This window comes from Lytechinus pictus, chromosome 4, assembly GCF_037042905.1.
Source record: "Lytechinus pictus isolate F3 Inbred chromosome 4, Lp3.0, whole genome shotgun sequence".
NCBI classification, from domain to species: Eukaryota; Metazoa; Echinodermata; class Echinoidea; order Temnopleuroida; family Toxopneustidae; genus Lytechinus; species Lytechinus pictus.
Genome location: NC_087248.1, coordinates 18993971 through 19011352, shown reverse-complemented (window position 1 = coordinate 19011352; position 17382 = coordinate 18993971). Strand labels below are relative to the sequence as shown.

Here is a 17382-nt window from a genome sequence, read left to right as displayed (position 1 = left end):
AATAAATTACCAAACTAAGAAAAATAACTTTAAAAGAGGGAATAAATGAATACACAAAGAGCCCTGTTTGTAAATTTCCCACTATCACAATAATCAACACAAAATCGTGGCATGGATAATGATAGTGAAATCGTTATATGAAGAAGAAAAAGATGGGGAAAAAATGGTAACATAGAAGCATTTATTCTCAGCAATCACTCCGTACCATCTGCACGAACACCACTAATACCATCTCATATAATCACTCAGACTTTCACCTTGGAAGAAAGGCATTTTATTTGGCCGTGATTTTTAAATGACAACTGTTATAAGCTACTGATATGCTTCCTTCTGATTGGTAGACAAAGACAAAGACAAAGATGTCAGTGAAAAACAAATCATTCACAAGAGACCTCATGAAACACTCTCTGTTCTCATTCCACATTATCAGTCAAATCATCATCATTCCACACCCACTTCATGCATATGTACCCCTTTAACCCGTTGCCTACTGGAACCGGGTGGTCCCTGTATAAAGCCTATGGGCACTTCAAAATTCAGTAGTCAACGGGTTAATACAACTAATAAACAATTTCTGAGTTTCATAATACATGTTCGTTACAAGGCCAAACATAGACCAAAAGGTGTAAATTTCAAATAAATTTGAAAAAAAAAACATGCAATGACAATATATTCCATCAAATTTGCATGCACTAAGCCCAAATAATGTAGATATATACACTATGTATATCAAATGTAATGTAGATGAAAACTCAACTAATTTTTTTATTTTTATTTTAATTTATTATTTTTCACTTTTATTTCATTTCTAAAATCATTTATTCATTTGGAGGGGGGGGGGTTCCATTTTATCTGTATAAGACCGGTGATGTTTGCATATGTCAACCTTCTTTTTATCAATATTCAGCTACTAGTATTACTTTCAAACCTCAAATATTACATGTAGTTACAGAAATGTTGATATTGACCCGGATTAATTTTATCCCCACTCACTATCTGACTATCAATAAGTCATTATTTACATTTGGTTTTCATTTGTTTGCTGGTCTGCTAAGGCAGCGACTGTCGAGGCTGCATGCCTATGAGGGACGGCACCATACATGATGCTTTTTTAAGGACATCAGCCGCTCTTTGGCTGGCATTTGACCGGTCTCAGCTTGCGTCTTGCCTGTTGCGGTCCCTCAGAGGCACCTACTGGTGTTTCTAGATCTATGTGATATGTTGATTATTGTATTATATTCTAAGATTTTTTTTCCCTCTTTATAGTGAATTGTATAGCCCTGCATTTTCTCATTAAAGGGAAGTGTCCTGGGCGTATATCGTATTCCTTTAATGTGCAGATTTGCAAATAAAGTGATATATAACAATTTGACATTTGCATTCTTTCCTGAAGACATCATTAATTTAAAAAAATCCATATTTTACTGTACGAAATAGACATGAAATGAAATACTCAGAAAATTTGCTTTGCCCAAATGATTGTGGGCCCGGCAGCCGCTGTGCAGCGCCAAAATCAACGAGGCTCTATCCCTTTAATCGTTGAACGCCAAACAGGGTAGCAGCAACTCCCAGCTTTTGACGTCTTTTGGTCTCACGCGGCCAGGGTTTGAACCCCCGACCCCCGGTTGTGAGGCGGATGCTCTACCAACTGAGCCAACACATCGGTTGGGACTGGTTTTCAAGATTTCCATACCAATGATGGGTTTTTTGTACACTGTAGCTATTTTGAGACAATGTTGAAAGACAGGAATAAGCCCATGAGCATAATATAATCTTCATGCATTCATCATGAAAACTCATACATGTACTTACTTTTCATGGTTTAAACAACACTAATGGTTTATTTATGTAGCTTTTATGTGAAAATGTTGCAAGAAAGAATAAAGCCCTAGTGCATATGATAATCATATTCCTGCATCACCTGTATTAAAATTACTAAATGTATATTGGCTCCTTGTCCAGTCGCGTGTAATGTTTAAAGTACTGCTTTTAACTTATCAGTGCCTCCATGCAATGGCTCCAAAATATCTTATTGATGGTTTAGTGTAGTATGTGCCATCTCGTAATCTTAGATCAGCTCAGAAGGATCTTTTAAATTGTAACAGTGCTCAGACCAAGTTTTATGGAGAACATTCCTTTGCCCATGCTGCCCCTTCACTTTGGAATACCACCCCATTATATGTAAAGAACTCTTCTCCACCCAAGTTTAAATCCACTTTGAAAAACATACTTATTTAAAAAGACTTTCTCAAATTTCTCATTTTTCTTTGCCTTTGCTGTCTTCTTCAAAAGCGCATAGGGACACGTTTGGCAGTGATATGCGCTATGTAAGCATGTTAGTATTATTATCATCCTGCATTAATCATTAAAAAAAATCATACTTTTCTATCAAGGTTTGAACAACACGGATGGGTTACTTTTGTAGATGTACATGTATTTAAGAAGATGTTGAAAGTGTATATTAAAGATAATCACCATGCATTTATCCAAAAAGCTAGTACTTACTTTAGTTAACACTAATTCATTTGAATAAATAATATCTCCAGCATGGCTCTGAGTAGTCTTCACAGAACGTCTGGTGCTCTGAAACCTCACTTCTTCATAGCTTAGCAAAGAATCTTGAAGTTGTGTCTCGGCGATGGAGTGACTGGCAAATCCTAAACCCTGTGATGCTACCGGGGCATTGGCATGTGTCCAGTTGTCTGCCCTTGACCGATCGCTGAAACTAAATCCTTGAGACACTCGTGGAACATTACTATGTGTCCGAGCCCTTCCTTCGGACTGACCACCGAATCCATTTGATACCCTTGCAGCACTTTGAGCTTGATCATTTGCTTCATGCTGACCGCTGAAAACAGATCCTTGAGATTCATCAAGACTGGACACCCCTGACACTCTTGAGACAGCACTATGCATCCGAGCAGTGGCACAAGTTGGACTTCCAAAACTTAACCCCTGTGACTGACCACCAAAAAATAACCCTTTTGATGGTCTATCAAATCTAGACCTTAGTGACTGACTACCAAAACTAAACCCTTGTGACTGACTTTCAACAGACTTTTGTAACTGACCACCAAAAATTGACCCTTGTGACTGGCTACCGAAACCCATTCTCTGTGATGGACCACTAAAAAGTGACCCTTGTGACTGGCAACCGAAGCCCATTCCTTGTGCTGGACCACCAAAAAGTGACCCTTGTGACTGACCACCAAAAAGTGATCCTTGTGACTGGCCATTAAAAGGAGACCCTTGTGACTGGCTACCAAAACACATTCCCTGTGATGGACCACCAAAAAATGACCCTTGTGACTGGCCACTAATAGGGGACCCTTGTGACTGGCTACCTAAATCCATTCCCTGTGCTGGACCACCAATAAGTGACCCTTGTGACTGGCTACCGAAACCAGTTCCTTGTGACTGGTCACTCAAAAGTGACCCTTGTGACTGATCACCAAAAATTGACCCTTGTGACTGGCTACCAAAACTTATTCCCTGTGATGGACCACCAAAAAGTGACCCTTGTGACTGGCTACCGAAACCCATTCCTTGTGCTGGACCACCGAAAAGTGACCCTTGTGACTGGCCACCAAAAAGTGACCCTTGTGACTGGCTACTTAAAGGGGACCCTTGCGACTGGCTACCAAAACCAATTCCTTTTGATGGACCACCAAAAATTGACCCTTGTGACTGGCTACCAAAAAGTGACCCTTGTGACTGGCTACGGAAACCAATTCCTTTTGATGGACCACCAAAAAATGACCCTTGTGACTGGCTACCAAAAAGTGACCCTTGTGACTGGCTACTAAAACCCGTTCCTTGTGACTGACCACCAAAACTGAACCCATTAGACTGACTATCAAATCCAGACTTTTGTGACTGAGCACCAAAAAGTGACCCGTGTGACTGACCACCCAAATCTGTTCCTTGTGACTGACCACCGAAACTCAATCCTTTTGGCGTACCAACAGAGCAAGAAGCTGATTTTTGTGACAGACCACAAAAAGGTGACCCTTGTAACTGACCACCAAAAACTTTAGTAGTAGATTGTTGAGCTGATTCAGATTTCTTGAAGGACATACTGTCAGATTGTGAGGAAGAAGATCCAAATAGACCCAATGTGGGCTTAGACACTCTTCCCGACATCTGGAAAGGCAAGCTCTTGGGTGGTAGTTCTGTACTTCCACGATTGCATGTAGACTGCTCTTGTGATGCAGGCCCATTGACATCAGGAATTTCAGGCTCGCTTCCTTGTCTTGGGCAGGGGGCATTGTTGGCTTGATTTGGATGTAGCAATGACATATCTGATGATTCCATTTCCTGTGCAGATTTGCTTGGGGATTCCGGGGATGTTTTGGATACTTCCTCTGGTTGCTCTAATATCTCAGGAGCATTCTGATCCTGTCCAAACCAATTATCAGGTTGCAAAGGCGTCTCAGTAACACTCGAATGGCACACATGTGTTCCAGTTCCAAGTCTCAGGCTCTGAGGTTTTCCAGTGGAATCACTCACAGATTTGTCTAGCACACCTTGGGAATGCTGACGTCCATTTGGATACGATTCTTGACTGAAAGCTTGAGCTGTGATATCCATGGCAACATTAAACCTTTGGAATTGAGGCCTTTGTTGTAGACTTCCACTATCTCTGGACTCACGGTCAGAACTTGGTCTATCTTCAACCTGTCTGTCATGCTCCTGTAGTCGCTTTGTCTCACGTTTCTTGCTTTGAGTAGTATCAAGATCCCCACCTTTAAAGACCTTTTCTCTGCCATTTTCATTTTTACTATCAAGAAAACTGACACCTCTTTCACATTCACTTCTTTCTTCCACTAAATCATCACCAACATCCACTCCAAACCCACAGAATTCCACATCTTTAGATGGTGCTAACACTGTACTACCTTGATGAATACGATCTCTTTCTTTGTTACTAACCTTTTGCGGTTGGGAGGCAGGTTCAACACCCGAACCCGATGAGAAACGAGAAAAATTGTGTAGTGGCTGCATGGCCTGTTGAACAAGTGAAGAATGAGAAGAATCAAAATCTTGAGAAACTTGAGCATATGCAGGAGAAGCTGGAGAATATGCAGGAGAGGTTGGTGAATATGCAGAAGGGGAGCGCTGCTGCATGGCTTTTCCAAATGTTTGTTTTTGTGTAGCAAGTCTCTGTGACAGAACTGAGCTCCCCATCATTATTGAGTCAGCCCTAATATCTACTAGGGATAGATCACTTTCATATGTGCTGGAAGCTTTATCAGATATTCTCTCCAAACCTCCAGCACGGTCCTCGAATTCCGAAGTTCCTCTTGGTTTGGGACGACCTTTTCCACCCACGTTTAAACCAAAGGGTTTTACTAGATCCGTATGTCCAGACTTCTGTGGAGATGGTGCTGACATTGATTGAGGAAGAGCTCTAGCAGCTTGGTATCGAGGTGGAAGTGGAGCACTAATGGCTTCACTCAGAGGTGGAGATGGCGGATGAGGAGCACTAGCAGCTTTACGTGATGATGGAGGAGGAAGAGCAGCACCATACACAGGAGCACCAAACATGGCACCAACATGTGCAGGAGGAGCCGAAGCAGCAGAAGGACCACCACCAGGAGGTGGTGGAGGAGCAGGAGCAGCAAAACGGCCACGAGAAGGAAGCGGAAGAGGCGGAGCATGAAAGCCACTTCGGGGAGGAGGTGGAGCAGCAGCGAAGACACCGGGAGGCGGTGGAGGAGGAGCACACACACCACCAGTAGGAGGAGCAACAGAACGGCCACGAGAAGGAGGCGGAGCATAGAACCTTTGAAGAGGAGGAGGAAGTAAAGGAGCAGCACAAACACCAGGAGGCGGTGGAGGAGGAGGACATACACCACTAGGAGGAGCAGCAGAACGGCCTAGAGAAAGAGCCGGAGCATAAAACCATTGAGGAGGAAGTGAAGGAGCTGCACAAACACCAAGAGGCGGTGGAGGAGGAGCACACACACCACCAGTAGGAGGAGCAGCACGGCCACGATAAGGAGGCGGAGCATAAAACCCACTTTGAGGAGGAGGAGGAGGAGCAGCACAAACATCAGGAGGTGGTGGAGGCGGAGCACCTGCAGCAAAAATACCATCACAAGGAGGTGGGGGAACACCAGCACCCCCACCACCACCACCAGCAGAAGCAGCAGTAACAAGAGAAGGAGGAGCATCAGCAGTAGTACGTAATCTTCTTAAAGGCATTCCTAGAACTCCTTTTTTTTCTATGCCCCTTGCTAATAATTTCTGTGGTTGAGGTCTTGTTCTGGTTGTTATGGATGCTTTTTCAAGAACGAAATCAGAGGAGAGAGCCATGCTTCTTTTATTTACGGCTGCTTGTAACGTTCTCCCCATTGTCTCCTTGATTGCACCATATTGTTGTTGCTGCTGTATAAAAAACAAAATACAGGAGAAAGAAAGCAATGAAATAATACTAATCAATGATACAAACAATAACAATAAAATGCAATTTTTATATAGTGCTTAAAACAATGCTTTCAAGCGCTACATACTAACCCTCTAACACTAACTAATAACACTGATTATTTATAAGGGGGCTAGTGACATACACTGTACGTATGTATAAAGGCCACCGCACACCTTACGACTGGTCTGCGACCCGATTTCAGAATAAAATGTAATAGAATTTGATGCTAATATTGAGACTTGGAATATCTTACTGTGTAATGTTCTAAATCATCGTACGAATACCTATGATCAAATTCGTGACTATGCTATCATCCTTCTTAGAATAAAAGCGAATTCAATATCTAGTCGTAATGACGTCATAGCAGTCGTACGATTGCCTACGATTTGAAACTAATTTGGCCTTTACTCTAAAATATAGGCTTGTAATATTTCAAAATGGTTATATTAGTATTCTTTCAATTAATTTTAACCTCAAATAAAATGATATATTCCATTCACATCTTCAGAAAATGAGCAAAATGCGATTTGTTCCAAAATCAGGTCGCAGACCAGTCGTAAGGTGTGCGGTCGCCTTAAGCTATAACCCTAGTCATCCGATTCGATCATTCACTCCCACAAAGTGTGTTCATCACCATGCATTTATCAGTGTATCTCTTTCAAGGTAATTACAAACCTTGTTTAAATGTTAGTTCTTTTCTGGGATCTCACTTGTTGCTCTATTGATTAAAAAAAGAAGTTCACCCTGAAGAAAAGTTTGTTGTTGAAATAGCAGAAAAAAATAATAAAAGATATAGGTGAAGGTTTGAGGAAAATCCATTACAGATTATCATTTTATTATATTATCATTATTTTAAATTTTGCATCTGTGACGTCATTTAACGCGCAGTTTCCCCATATTTTATGACATATAAAATGCATAAATTTTTTTTTTATTTTTTTTATTTTTTTTATTTTTTTTTTTCTTTCAATTATTTTTTTTATTTTCATAACTTCATATACATATACACACTGTAACAAACATAATCATTATACATTGTACATATTATATACAAATTGAAATAAAATACAAAACAAAGCATAATAAAAAAGGGGGAAAAAAAATTTAAAAATAAATAGAAAACCTATTTTTGTTTTCTTTTTAGAAACGGGTGTGAAAAAATTTGTCTATTGGTATACAGAAGGTACATGTACAGTAAAAAAACATTTATAATTTTCTGAGAAAATGACATTTATTGATTTTATTTACCATATGACATGTACATGTAGGAAAGCTGCTTGCATATGATGTCACAAATCAAATATTTCAAATTCTTATAACCATTTTTTTTTTGCTGGATTTTTCTCAAACCTTCGCCAACATTTTCAATTATTTTTTTCTCTGCTTTTTTTACAATAAACTTTTTGTCAGGGTGAACTTCCCCTATAATCCTTATTCCTCCCTGCTCTTTGATCACATTGTTCAGTTAAATAATGTTTTAATATTTCAATTCTCACTCAAGGTCCATGCTATTTTGTATGTCTTGGGTAAAAAAGTGGTCAACCCTAAAAGCCCCTCATTATAATGAATGTGGGGTTTGTATGCATTACGAAAGGCAAAAATTTATCTAAAAATCAAATGGCACCAGCAATTTATTTTGCTCGAAAGCCTGATGCACACTGAATGATATGTTACCATCCGATTATGACAGTAATCATTATAGCACATGATATGAGCATTCCAACTCATAGTTACTCAACAATCAAAGAATTAATAGTGGTTAAATACTAAATCAAAATTCCAGTCTATTTGGAGCCTCCCCATCAGAATGAAAGCAAATTCAATTCCAAAGCGTAATGACTTCATCATCGGCTGCGACTTGAAGCCAATTTGAATTTTACCACGACCACACGGCTTGCAGCAAGGCAGACTTTGTATATTTGTATTCCTAGCTTAACGCCCAACTTCAATAAAATCATTTCACTTCTTGGAACTTTCACATTCAACGCAAAATGTGTTTTGATAAAAAATTGCGTCATAGCCGGATCATGTAGTTTGCGCCTAGCCTAAATGATGAATACATTGAATGATTTGTGGTTAATACATACCTCCTGAGGTTGAATAATGGCAGGGAACATTCCTCTCATCATCTCTGCAAGTCTTTTATCAGTTCCTTCATGAAAAAAAATTATACAAATATTTTATTTAGCGCGCACACCGTCCAGAGACACTCATGGCGCTAGGCCAGCAACAGTTTCTTTAGATAACAAATATTATATACACGTACATTACAACATATTTGAAGCATATATAAGATTTAACTACTAAATTACATGATAAGAGTTTATCATTATAGGAGGCATGTTACTGGACATACATGTACAGTACATGCTGGTAATGAATGAACATGTACATGTAGGTGTATCCCAAACTTGCAGAATGCTATGACGTCATATTGTATTGGTAGGGGAAGGCGGGGTAAGTTGCGACACTTTTTGCATGTTAGAATTTATATGACTAATAATATTATAGAAATAAGTACCTTGCCTTTAAATTTGATTCTTGGGAAATATTTTTCACCTTTATATAACGTTCTACCCCCACGCTGAAATTCATTGTGACTTTTGAAAAAAACGATGTCAAATGGCTCAACTTGCCCCATCTGTGGGGTTAGTTGTGCCACCTTCTGGGGGTAAGTTGAGCCACAAAAACTATGTACAAAATGTATGTGGGAAGAACCAGCATGTCAATTTTTTATTTCAAGTCTTTTCACTAAAAAAAAAAAAAAAAAAAGCACTGATCTATTTTACACCCTTTTTTACTTTTTTGGCTGAAATTTGTATTTTTCCCTCTAAAAAAAGTACTTTTTGTTTCAAAGTCGAAAACAATGTGGTGGGATAAAGGGTTATGTAATGGGTCATCAATACATGACACCACCACAATGTCTGACTCATTCATTATTGGCCTGGGGGTGGTGGCTCAACTTGCCCCTATGCTCAACTTACCCCGCCTTCCCCTATCCAGTGCATGTTATACACATGTAACCTAATTTCAAATTACCTGTATATAACTGGGAGAGTATTTCATCAAAATTTGTTCCTAGTATCATAGGTTGTCAGATCTAACAACTTTCTTTGATTTTGACTGGCTGAAAATAACAAGTGGTCTGACCGTCACTAAGGATGAAACAGACTTTTATCCAACAATTCCTTTCATGACCCCCCCCCTCTTTCCTGGAATTACACATACATTGGTAATTCAACGTAAATAATGTGTCAAATACAGATAAACTACAGGTAAATTATATGTAAATCAAAGATGAATCACATGTAAACTACTCAAGACATGTAAATAAAACTTACTCAATGTTTCATGATTCAAGCGAGCTCTTTTGACCTTCCTCGACAGTTGGTCTGCCTTATCCAATTCCCGTTTAGAATCTCTCAGGAACTCATGGAGTGCAGAAGCAGTCTGTGAAATAAAACACAACAATAATAGGCATTTATAGAGCGCCACCTAGAAATATTATAGTCCGAGATGCACAAGAGAAAAGTAAGAATAAGAGAGTATGGATGAGTGTCTAGTGCCAAGAACTGACACTGTTAGCAAAGATAAGACTTCAGTTTAGATTTGAAAGTCTCTAATGATGAAGATATGATTTTTTTCATTTAATAGTCAAATTATTCCAAAGAGAAGGGGTTGCTGCTGAGAAAGTTGGCTCGCAGTAGTCTACTTGTGTTTTAGGGACTTTGAGAAGAAGCTGGTGTAATGATCTCAGGCTACAGAGGTGTTGTGGTGTGGTGGAAGTACATGTATCTCCGGGCTTCAGAATACAGAATGCTAGGTTCAATCCTGGTGCACTTTGGCAAAACATTGATCTACAATATTATTATTATCGTTATTACTATAATTATTATTATTATTATTCTTCTTATTATTATGATCATTATTAATATCATTATCATTATTATTATTATCATTATTATTACTATTATCATCATCATTTTCATTATTATCATTATTATTATTATTACTATTATTACTATTATTATTACTATCATTTTCATTATCATTATTTATCATTATCATTATCATTATCATTATCATTATTATTATTATTCCTCTAAACAGGATCAAGTCCGTATTTTTTTCTTGAATAACTTTGCTCTAACAAAAAGCACCAAGTAATTTCAAGTGCAACTAGGAACTTTACACTACTAATGTCCGAGAGTCTTTCTTATCAATCTGGTTGTACCCAAGATAGCTGCCTTCTGAATGTCGTACATCCGAAGGTGAGGAGAGATCTTGGTTATGCAGGCTTCCATTCCCTTCTTCACCATTCCTGAGTGACCAATGATGACTGGTGTGACCTCTGCTTTCACGTTCCACATCCTCTCGATCTCAATCCTTAGGTCTTGATACTTGAGCCGTTTGTCTCTTTCCTTTACAGCAATGTTGATATCGTGGGGAACAGAGACCTCAATGATATTTACTACGTTGTTGTCTCTGACGATGATGTCCGGCTTGTTGCAGTTGATGGTTCTATCCGTTAGTATGCCACAGTTCCAATATATGGTGCTGTTATTGATCGTGGTGATCGTTTGTGGCTGATGTTCCCAAGCGTGATCACAAGTCATTTTACCGCGATCCTTCAGTAGTTGCCAATGGATAAGTTTGGCAATATTGTCATGTCTTGTGATGTACTCAGTTCCAGCAAGAGTCGAACATGCTGATACCAAATGCATGATTGTTTCGGTCTCTTTTCCACACATCCTGCAAGTGTCGTCTGTGTCTCTTCTGAGGATAGATTTTTCGTAGGCACGGGTCCTCACCACCTGGTCCTGAATAGCATAGACGAACCCTTCATTTTCACCTCTTAGTCCCGCCGACTTAAGCCATTGATGGGTGTCTTTCTGGTCTACGAACTCCCGATGCGTCTGTTTTTTATGGTGGCCATGAAGTCGCTTGGATTTAAGTTGCTCTTGAAGTTTCTTGTGAAAGGAGCATTTAAGTCTTGCCTTCTCTTTTTCACCGTAGGGTAGTGTCAGTCGATGTTGTGCCAATAAGATAGATGCTTGCTTGTTAATGGAGTATATTGCTTGACAATTATCATAATCGAGGGATATACTCGTCAGTATATCAGGTGGATTGGATAGGTAGTTGGCGAGGTTCGTTGCTTCCATATTCCAGACCATCTCAATTTGTTGTAGACCTCTTCCTCCAAGATCACGGGGAAGGTACAACCTTTCGATTGCGGCCTTTGGGTGATGTAATCTGTGCATCGTTAATTGCTTTCTGGTCATAACATCTAGGCCACATATATCAGCTAGTCTCCAGTTAACAATACCAAAACTGTATCTAAGCACAGGAATGGCTAGAGTGTTGATCGCTTCAATCTTATTTTTGGCATTCAGTTCGGATTTGAGGATCAGCCTGAGTCTTCTTTTGTATTCTGATGTTGCCTTCTCCTTCATTGTGTTATGGCTAATGACATCATTCTCAGCTATGCCTAGATATTTATATGTCGAATCATTAGTCAGTTCCTTGATTGATGTTTCCTCATCTTGCACAAACATGTCGCCTGTATTTACCCTCCTTCCTCGTACAAGTGTAACTTTGGCACACTTGTCTATACCAAACGACATCTTGATGTCATCGCTGAAATGTTTAACTACTGCTATCATCTTGTGAAGTTCATCGTCATTTTTTGCAAAGAGTTTGATATCATCCATATATATCAGATGGTTTATTGTCGTAGATACATCTTGCCCTTTGTATCTGTAGCCATAACTCGTAGCGTGTAAGAGAGAGCATATTGGATTTAGAGCTAAGCAGAATAAAAGAGGAGATAAGGAATCTCCTTGAAATATTCCTCTCTTGATTCGGACCCCCTCCACTGTCATCGAACGGGTGCCTATCGTAAGCGAAAGAGTAGTGCTCCATTGTTTCATGCCTGCTGATATGCACTTGACTATTTGTGGATTGATGTGATACATCTCTAGAACTTTGATGATCCAACTATGTGGTACGCTGTCAAATGCCTTCCTGTAGTCTATCCAAGCCATGGATAGATTGGTCTGTCTTTGGCGAGCATTACCGATTATTGCTTTGTTTGTCATTAGGTGATCTTTACAACCCTTCTTTCCTTTCCGACAACCTTTCTGAGTGACCTCCATTATGTCATGATCATCGATGTGTCGTTCGATGTGCATGGCAAGCGTTGATGTCAGCAGCTTATACATAGTATTAAGGCAAGTGATTGGACGATAGTTCTTAGGTTGTTTTGGGTCTTTGCCTTTGTACAGTAGATAGGTCCTTCCAATTGGCAGCCATTTCTCAATAGTCCTGTTCCCTCTGATAATGTAATTGATGATTTTCAGTAGATTAGTATGGGTGCTACCAAACCTCTTTATCCAGAAATTTTGTACACCATCTGGTCCAGGGCTTTTCCAGTTATGAGTGTTCCTTATGATATTGTGTAGTTCAGGTAAGGTCAGGTCTACTAGCTGCTGCGCTGGCACATTGGACCATTTGTCTGCTTCCGACTGAATCCAGGGAGTTTCTTCGTGAGTGATATCATTATCCCAAAGTTCTTTCCAGTAGTTCTTCATATCATCTGCCGATGGAACATCTTTCGTCTCAGTCATCTTTGAATCCAGCTCACGAAAGAATTTCTTTCTGTTTCCATGGAAGAGTTTATTCTGCCGTTTGAAATTGTTACTCTTTGTGTATCTCTTAACACGGTGTTTGAGAGCATTTATCTTCATTTTGAGCGTTTCTATAACAGTTGTCCTAGTACGGGTCTTATCGTCAATGCGATATTTCTTCTGAAGTCTTTTGGCATTGCTCTTCATCCGATTGGATTTGATGTTTCCCTTATCTACTTCTCCGAGTTGAGCCATTATTATTATTATTATTATTATTATTATTATTATTATTATTATTATAATTATTATTATTATCATCATTATCATTATCATTACTTTTATTATCATTATCATTATTATCATTATTTTTATCATTATTATTACTATTATCATCATCATTTTCATTATTATCATTATTATTATTATAACTATTATTACTATTATTACTATTATTGTTACTATCATTTTCATTATTACTATTATTGTTACTATCATTTTCATTATTACTATTATTACTATTATTATTACTATCATTATCATTATTATTATTATTATTATCATTATCATCATTATCATTACTTTTATTATCATTATCATTATTATTATTATTTTCATTATTTTTATAATTATTTTTATACTCAATGCTTGTTCATACCTTGATATATACTTCTGTGGAGTCTGGTAAATGATCGGTTGCTATGTCAAACGCTTGTTGATAATACTCCTCTGCCTTCAACACTGAGAATGTGCTCTCCTTGTTGGCCTGTTCCAGTAGGTCCTCCACCTTCCGCATGGGATCCACCTTCATTGAATACAAAATAGTTTCAAGTTGAATATTCAAGTTTCAGGTAGCACCGTGGTGTAGCGGTTCTGACTCTCGCCCTGTAATCAGAGGGTCGTGTGTTCGAATCCCACCTTGGCCTAGCGTTCTTTGGCAAGGCGTCAATCCACACTTTGCCACTCTCACCCAGGTGCTAATTGGGTACCGGTAGGAAACAATCGTCATTGTGGTTGGTTTAGCAAGTGTGCGCCTAACAGGCTGCTTGAAATGCTATGAATCCAGTGACCGGGTAATAATAATTGTGAAGCGCTTTGAGCAGTCGTAGATTGATAAAGCGCTATACAAATGACAATTATTATTATTATCATTATTAAAAAAAAACAGACATACATGTATGAGTAAAAAATCAGTGATCAGGGGGTGTATGACAAAGATTTAAGTACAACTTAGATTTGCACCTAAATGCCAACGCGTACATGATACATGTACATGTATGCAACGCACAATCTTATTGATCGATACGCAGTAGTGCACGTAATCTTGGCATGATCTGACCAATGCGGACATGCCTTTCATACCGCGCATAGCTAGGCATAGTCATACTTAAATCTTTGTGAAATACCCCCCAGATGTTTTAGATTTTGGTTGAAAAAATAACTAGTGATGAAGAGCTTCTCATGTCAACTGGCAGGCTATCAGATACATGTAGTTTGGGGCAGCAAGGGTAAATGCATGATCGCCAAGCATGGCTATTGATTGCAAAAGGGAATCCGGGAGCGTTTTATGAAGCTGAAAGGACTTCCTGTTTTATCAGACAGTTGCCATCAGTAACTGTGGTCCTCAGCCAATAAAAATCAATCAAAAGTTGTCAGATCTGACTTATCGTAGAAAAATGTTTATGAAACACGCCCCTGGAACGCTAATTTATCCTGAGAACTGTAGCGTTTGCCTGTGCAATTGGGTTATGAATTTGAGTCATTGTAATTTGGAGCTTAACCGATAAATGACTGAAAAACAAGTAAAAAAAAAATTGAATGAGATTCTTGCACACACTGGTAACCAGTGGAGCTCTCTCAAACTGAAGTAGGACTGAAATTTAGTCTTGCAATTGTTTAATGTTTTAGCGGGCAATGGCCTAATGATCTTCAAATAATATAATTTTACTTCTTCAAATTTAATGTGTAATACACTTTTTCTTTCAAATTTGTGTTGTATCAGATCACATAGTACCTGCAGGGCTTAAAGCGAAGATACTTACATCTTCGTCTGAATCTAATCTTACTGTCTTCTGCCAGTCCATGTAGGAGAGAAAGTCCACATCCTCTTTCTTGGCAAGCTTCGCCAAACTCACCGATCTCCCCTTCAAGTCCTCTCCCTGAACATAAACAAAGAAGAAGCAAGTGGAAATTAATCACAACAGAGATTTGGTATTCCCTTGTTTCTATAACATCAGGGCCCCGTCTTACAAAGAGTTACGATTGATCCAATCAATCGTAACTCTACGGAAATCTGTCAGTGTCATAATTTTTCTACAGGAAATTTGCAAAATGTCTTTTGTAAACAAAGGAGAAAACACCAAATTTGTCAAGAAATCAATGAATGTATGGATATACATTCATATCTAGAAATTTTTTTGAGCAAACATGCATTTTATATGTTGACTTTGCTGGCTTTGTAAGACGGGCCCCAGAGCTGCCATCTTTGATATTCACATTTCAGGGAGAATTTACCGAGGAAGGAGGGAGATCTTTCTGAATTACCAATGAATCCAATGAAACAAAGCAATGCGTGAATCCGAAAGATGTTGATAATCTGCAGTTGGAAAGCCCTGATAACATGACTAATGCCTTATTGATTACAATTCATAACCAAAACCACTCTTAAACTCTTACCCAGGGCTCCACACTAACCCTTTTTCCTACTGGTCCAACCTGTTCATGTTGGACCAGTAGATACCTATTTTTTCTGAATTTTTTACTGGTCAAAACCTAAAATTTACTAGTCCCCCAAAATAGAGAAAAACATAATATTTAAAAGGCTTGAGTTTATTTTGCTGTCTTTAATAGTTTTTATTGCCCCGCTCAAAAAGAAAAGAAAAAAAAACATACACACAAACAGTACACACGCCCACCCATCATAATTTATGAGAGCCATGTCTCAATTTTAGAGAGCAATTTTTTAAGACCTAGAATCTCACAGCACCACACACTGAGGAATATATTTTGGGCCACCAGTTACTCCTTGCATACATTAATTACTTGCATATTAAACATATTATAAGAATAAATTTACCATGACAAAATTCATATGTTTTAATGAGAATAATCAAATTTCAGTGCTTCTACACTCATTCTTTTACTTGAGATTAATAGATAAGCCTAATGCAAACATATTTAGCGAGCTGTTATCTGGTACAGAACACAGTCCTAGATATTCTATATCAAGGACTTCCAACCTCACATTTTAATTTTATTGTAGATTCAATTGGAGGAAAAATGTAATGCTTCAAGAGGGTCAATCTATTCACCTTTTCTCTCTTTTCAATGGCGACGAAACTGGTGAGTTGAGTGACGATGGAATACTTCTTGCTCAGATCGATGACATAAGACTTCTGTTGATTCTTCCTTGCCTCGTGGTGGGTCTTGTCAGGGTCTAGGGTGCCGTCCTCCCAGTCTCTGATCACTGCACGGGCCGTCAACCGATGCAACATCTGCATATCAAAAGGTTTAATGAAAGTAGTAAACACTGATTTCATGAGAGAGCCATAAAACCAAGATTAGTCGTCACTGTATCACCATAGATATACACCATTTAAACTGAACTTTGTAAAGTCACAAAACCTAAAGGCTCGGTCCCACTGCACTTTGCAGAGAGGATGTAAAACGGAAAAGAATCTTGTCATCCGTTGCAAAACGTCATGTATCCGTTGTGTACTCTTTGCATACATGTTTTATACGCTCTACATGTATATCCAACAAGCATCCGTCCACTGTCATTTCATTGTTAGCCCATTTTGTCCATTGTCTGGAGCGGATGAAAATGAAGGGAACCACCCCAAAATTTTGCTTGTCCGATGTATCCGTTATGAATACGTTTTGAGTCCCTTGGCCAGTGAGACCAGGCCTTAAGACGAACAAACGGAATGCCTCTGGCAGTCTTGCCTGCCTTACGCGATTCAATATAGCAGCAGTGCTGACTTTGAAAACAACTAAGATGAATAATTATTCACAAAAACGTAATACATATGATAATAGAATAAGTTAATTTACCCTAAATAACCTTTGACCTTGATTGTGTGACCTGATACTCACATAAAATGATCAGTAATACTTGATTTCCCGTATGTCCACGCTTCATGAAATATGACAATATAAAGTTATGATAGAATTTCAAAAACCTCACGTTGGTTAAGATTTCAATGTTGATACGCCTAACATGGTCAAAGTTCATTGACCTTTAATGACCTTTGACCTTGATCATGTGACCCAAACTCATCCAAGATGATCATGAAATAGGCCCATTTACTTTCAAAGATATGGTAACAT

The 17382-nt window shown here is 38.6% G+C and overlaps 1 protein-coding gene across 7 annotated transcripts in view; it reads right to left on the bottom strand.

The window, feature by feature from the left end:
- LOC129259413 (protein mono-ADP-ribosyltransferase PARP4-like) overlaps positions 1 to 17382 on the bottom strand; it is a 75194-nt gene that overhangs the window by 24335 nt on the left and 33477 nt on the right. For 4 of the 7 annotated variants that reach the window (XM_064098555.1, XM_064098559.1, XM_064098558.1 and 1 more), the window contains exons 25-30: positions 16365 to 16547; positions 15096 to 15212; positions 13712 to 13858; positions 9772 to 9880; positions 8518 to 8582; positions 2506 to 6390 (exon numbers count right to left, since the gene is read on the bottom strand). In XM_064098555.1, coding sequence (XP_063954625.1) covers positions 2506 to 6390; positions 8518 to 8582; positions 9772 to 9880; positions 13712 to 13858; positions 15096 to 15212; positions 16365 to 16547 — 4506 coding nt within the window. The remainder of the gene's footprint in view (positions 1 to 2505; positions 6391 to 8517; positions 8583 to 9771; positions 9881 to 13711; positions 13859 to 15095; positions 15213 to 16364; positions 16548 to 17382) is intronic. The other 3 variants (XM_064098561.1, XM_064098556.1, XM_064098562.1) reach the window with 3 other exon arrangements.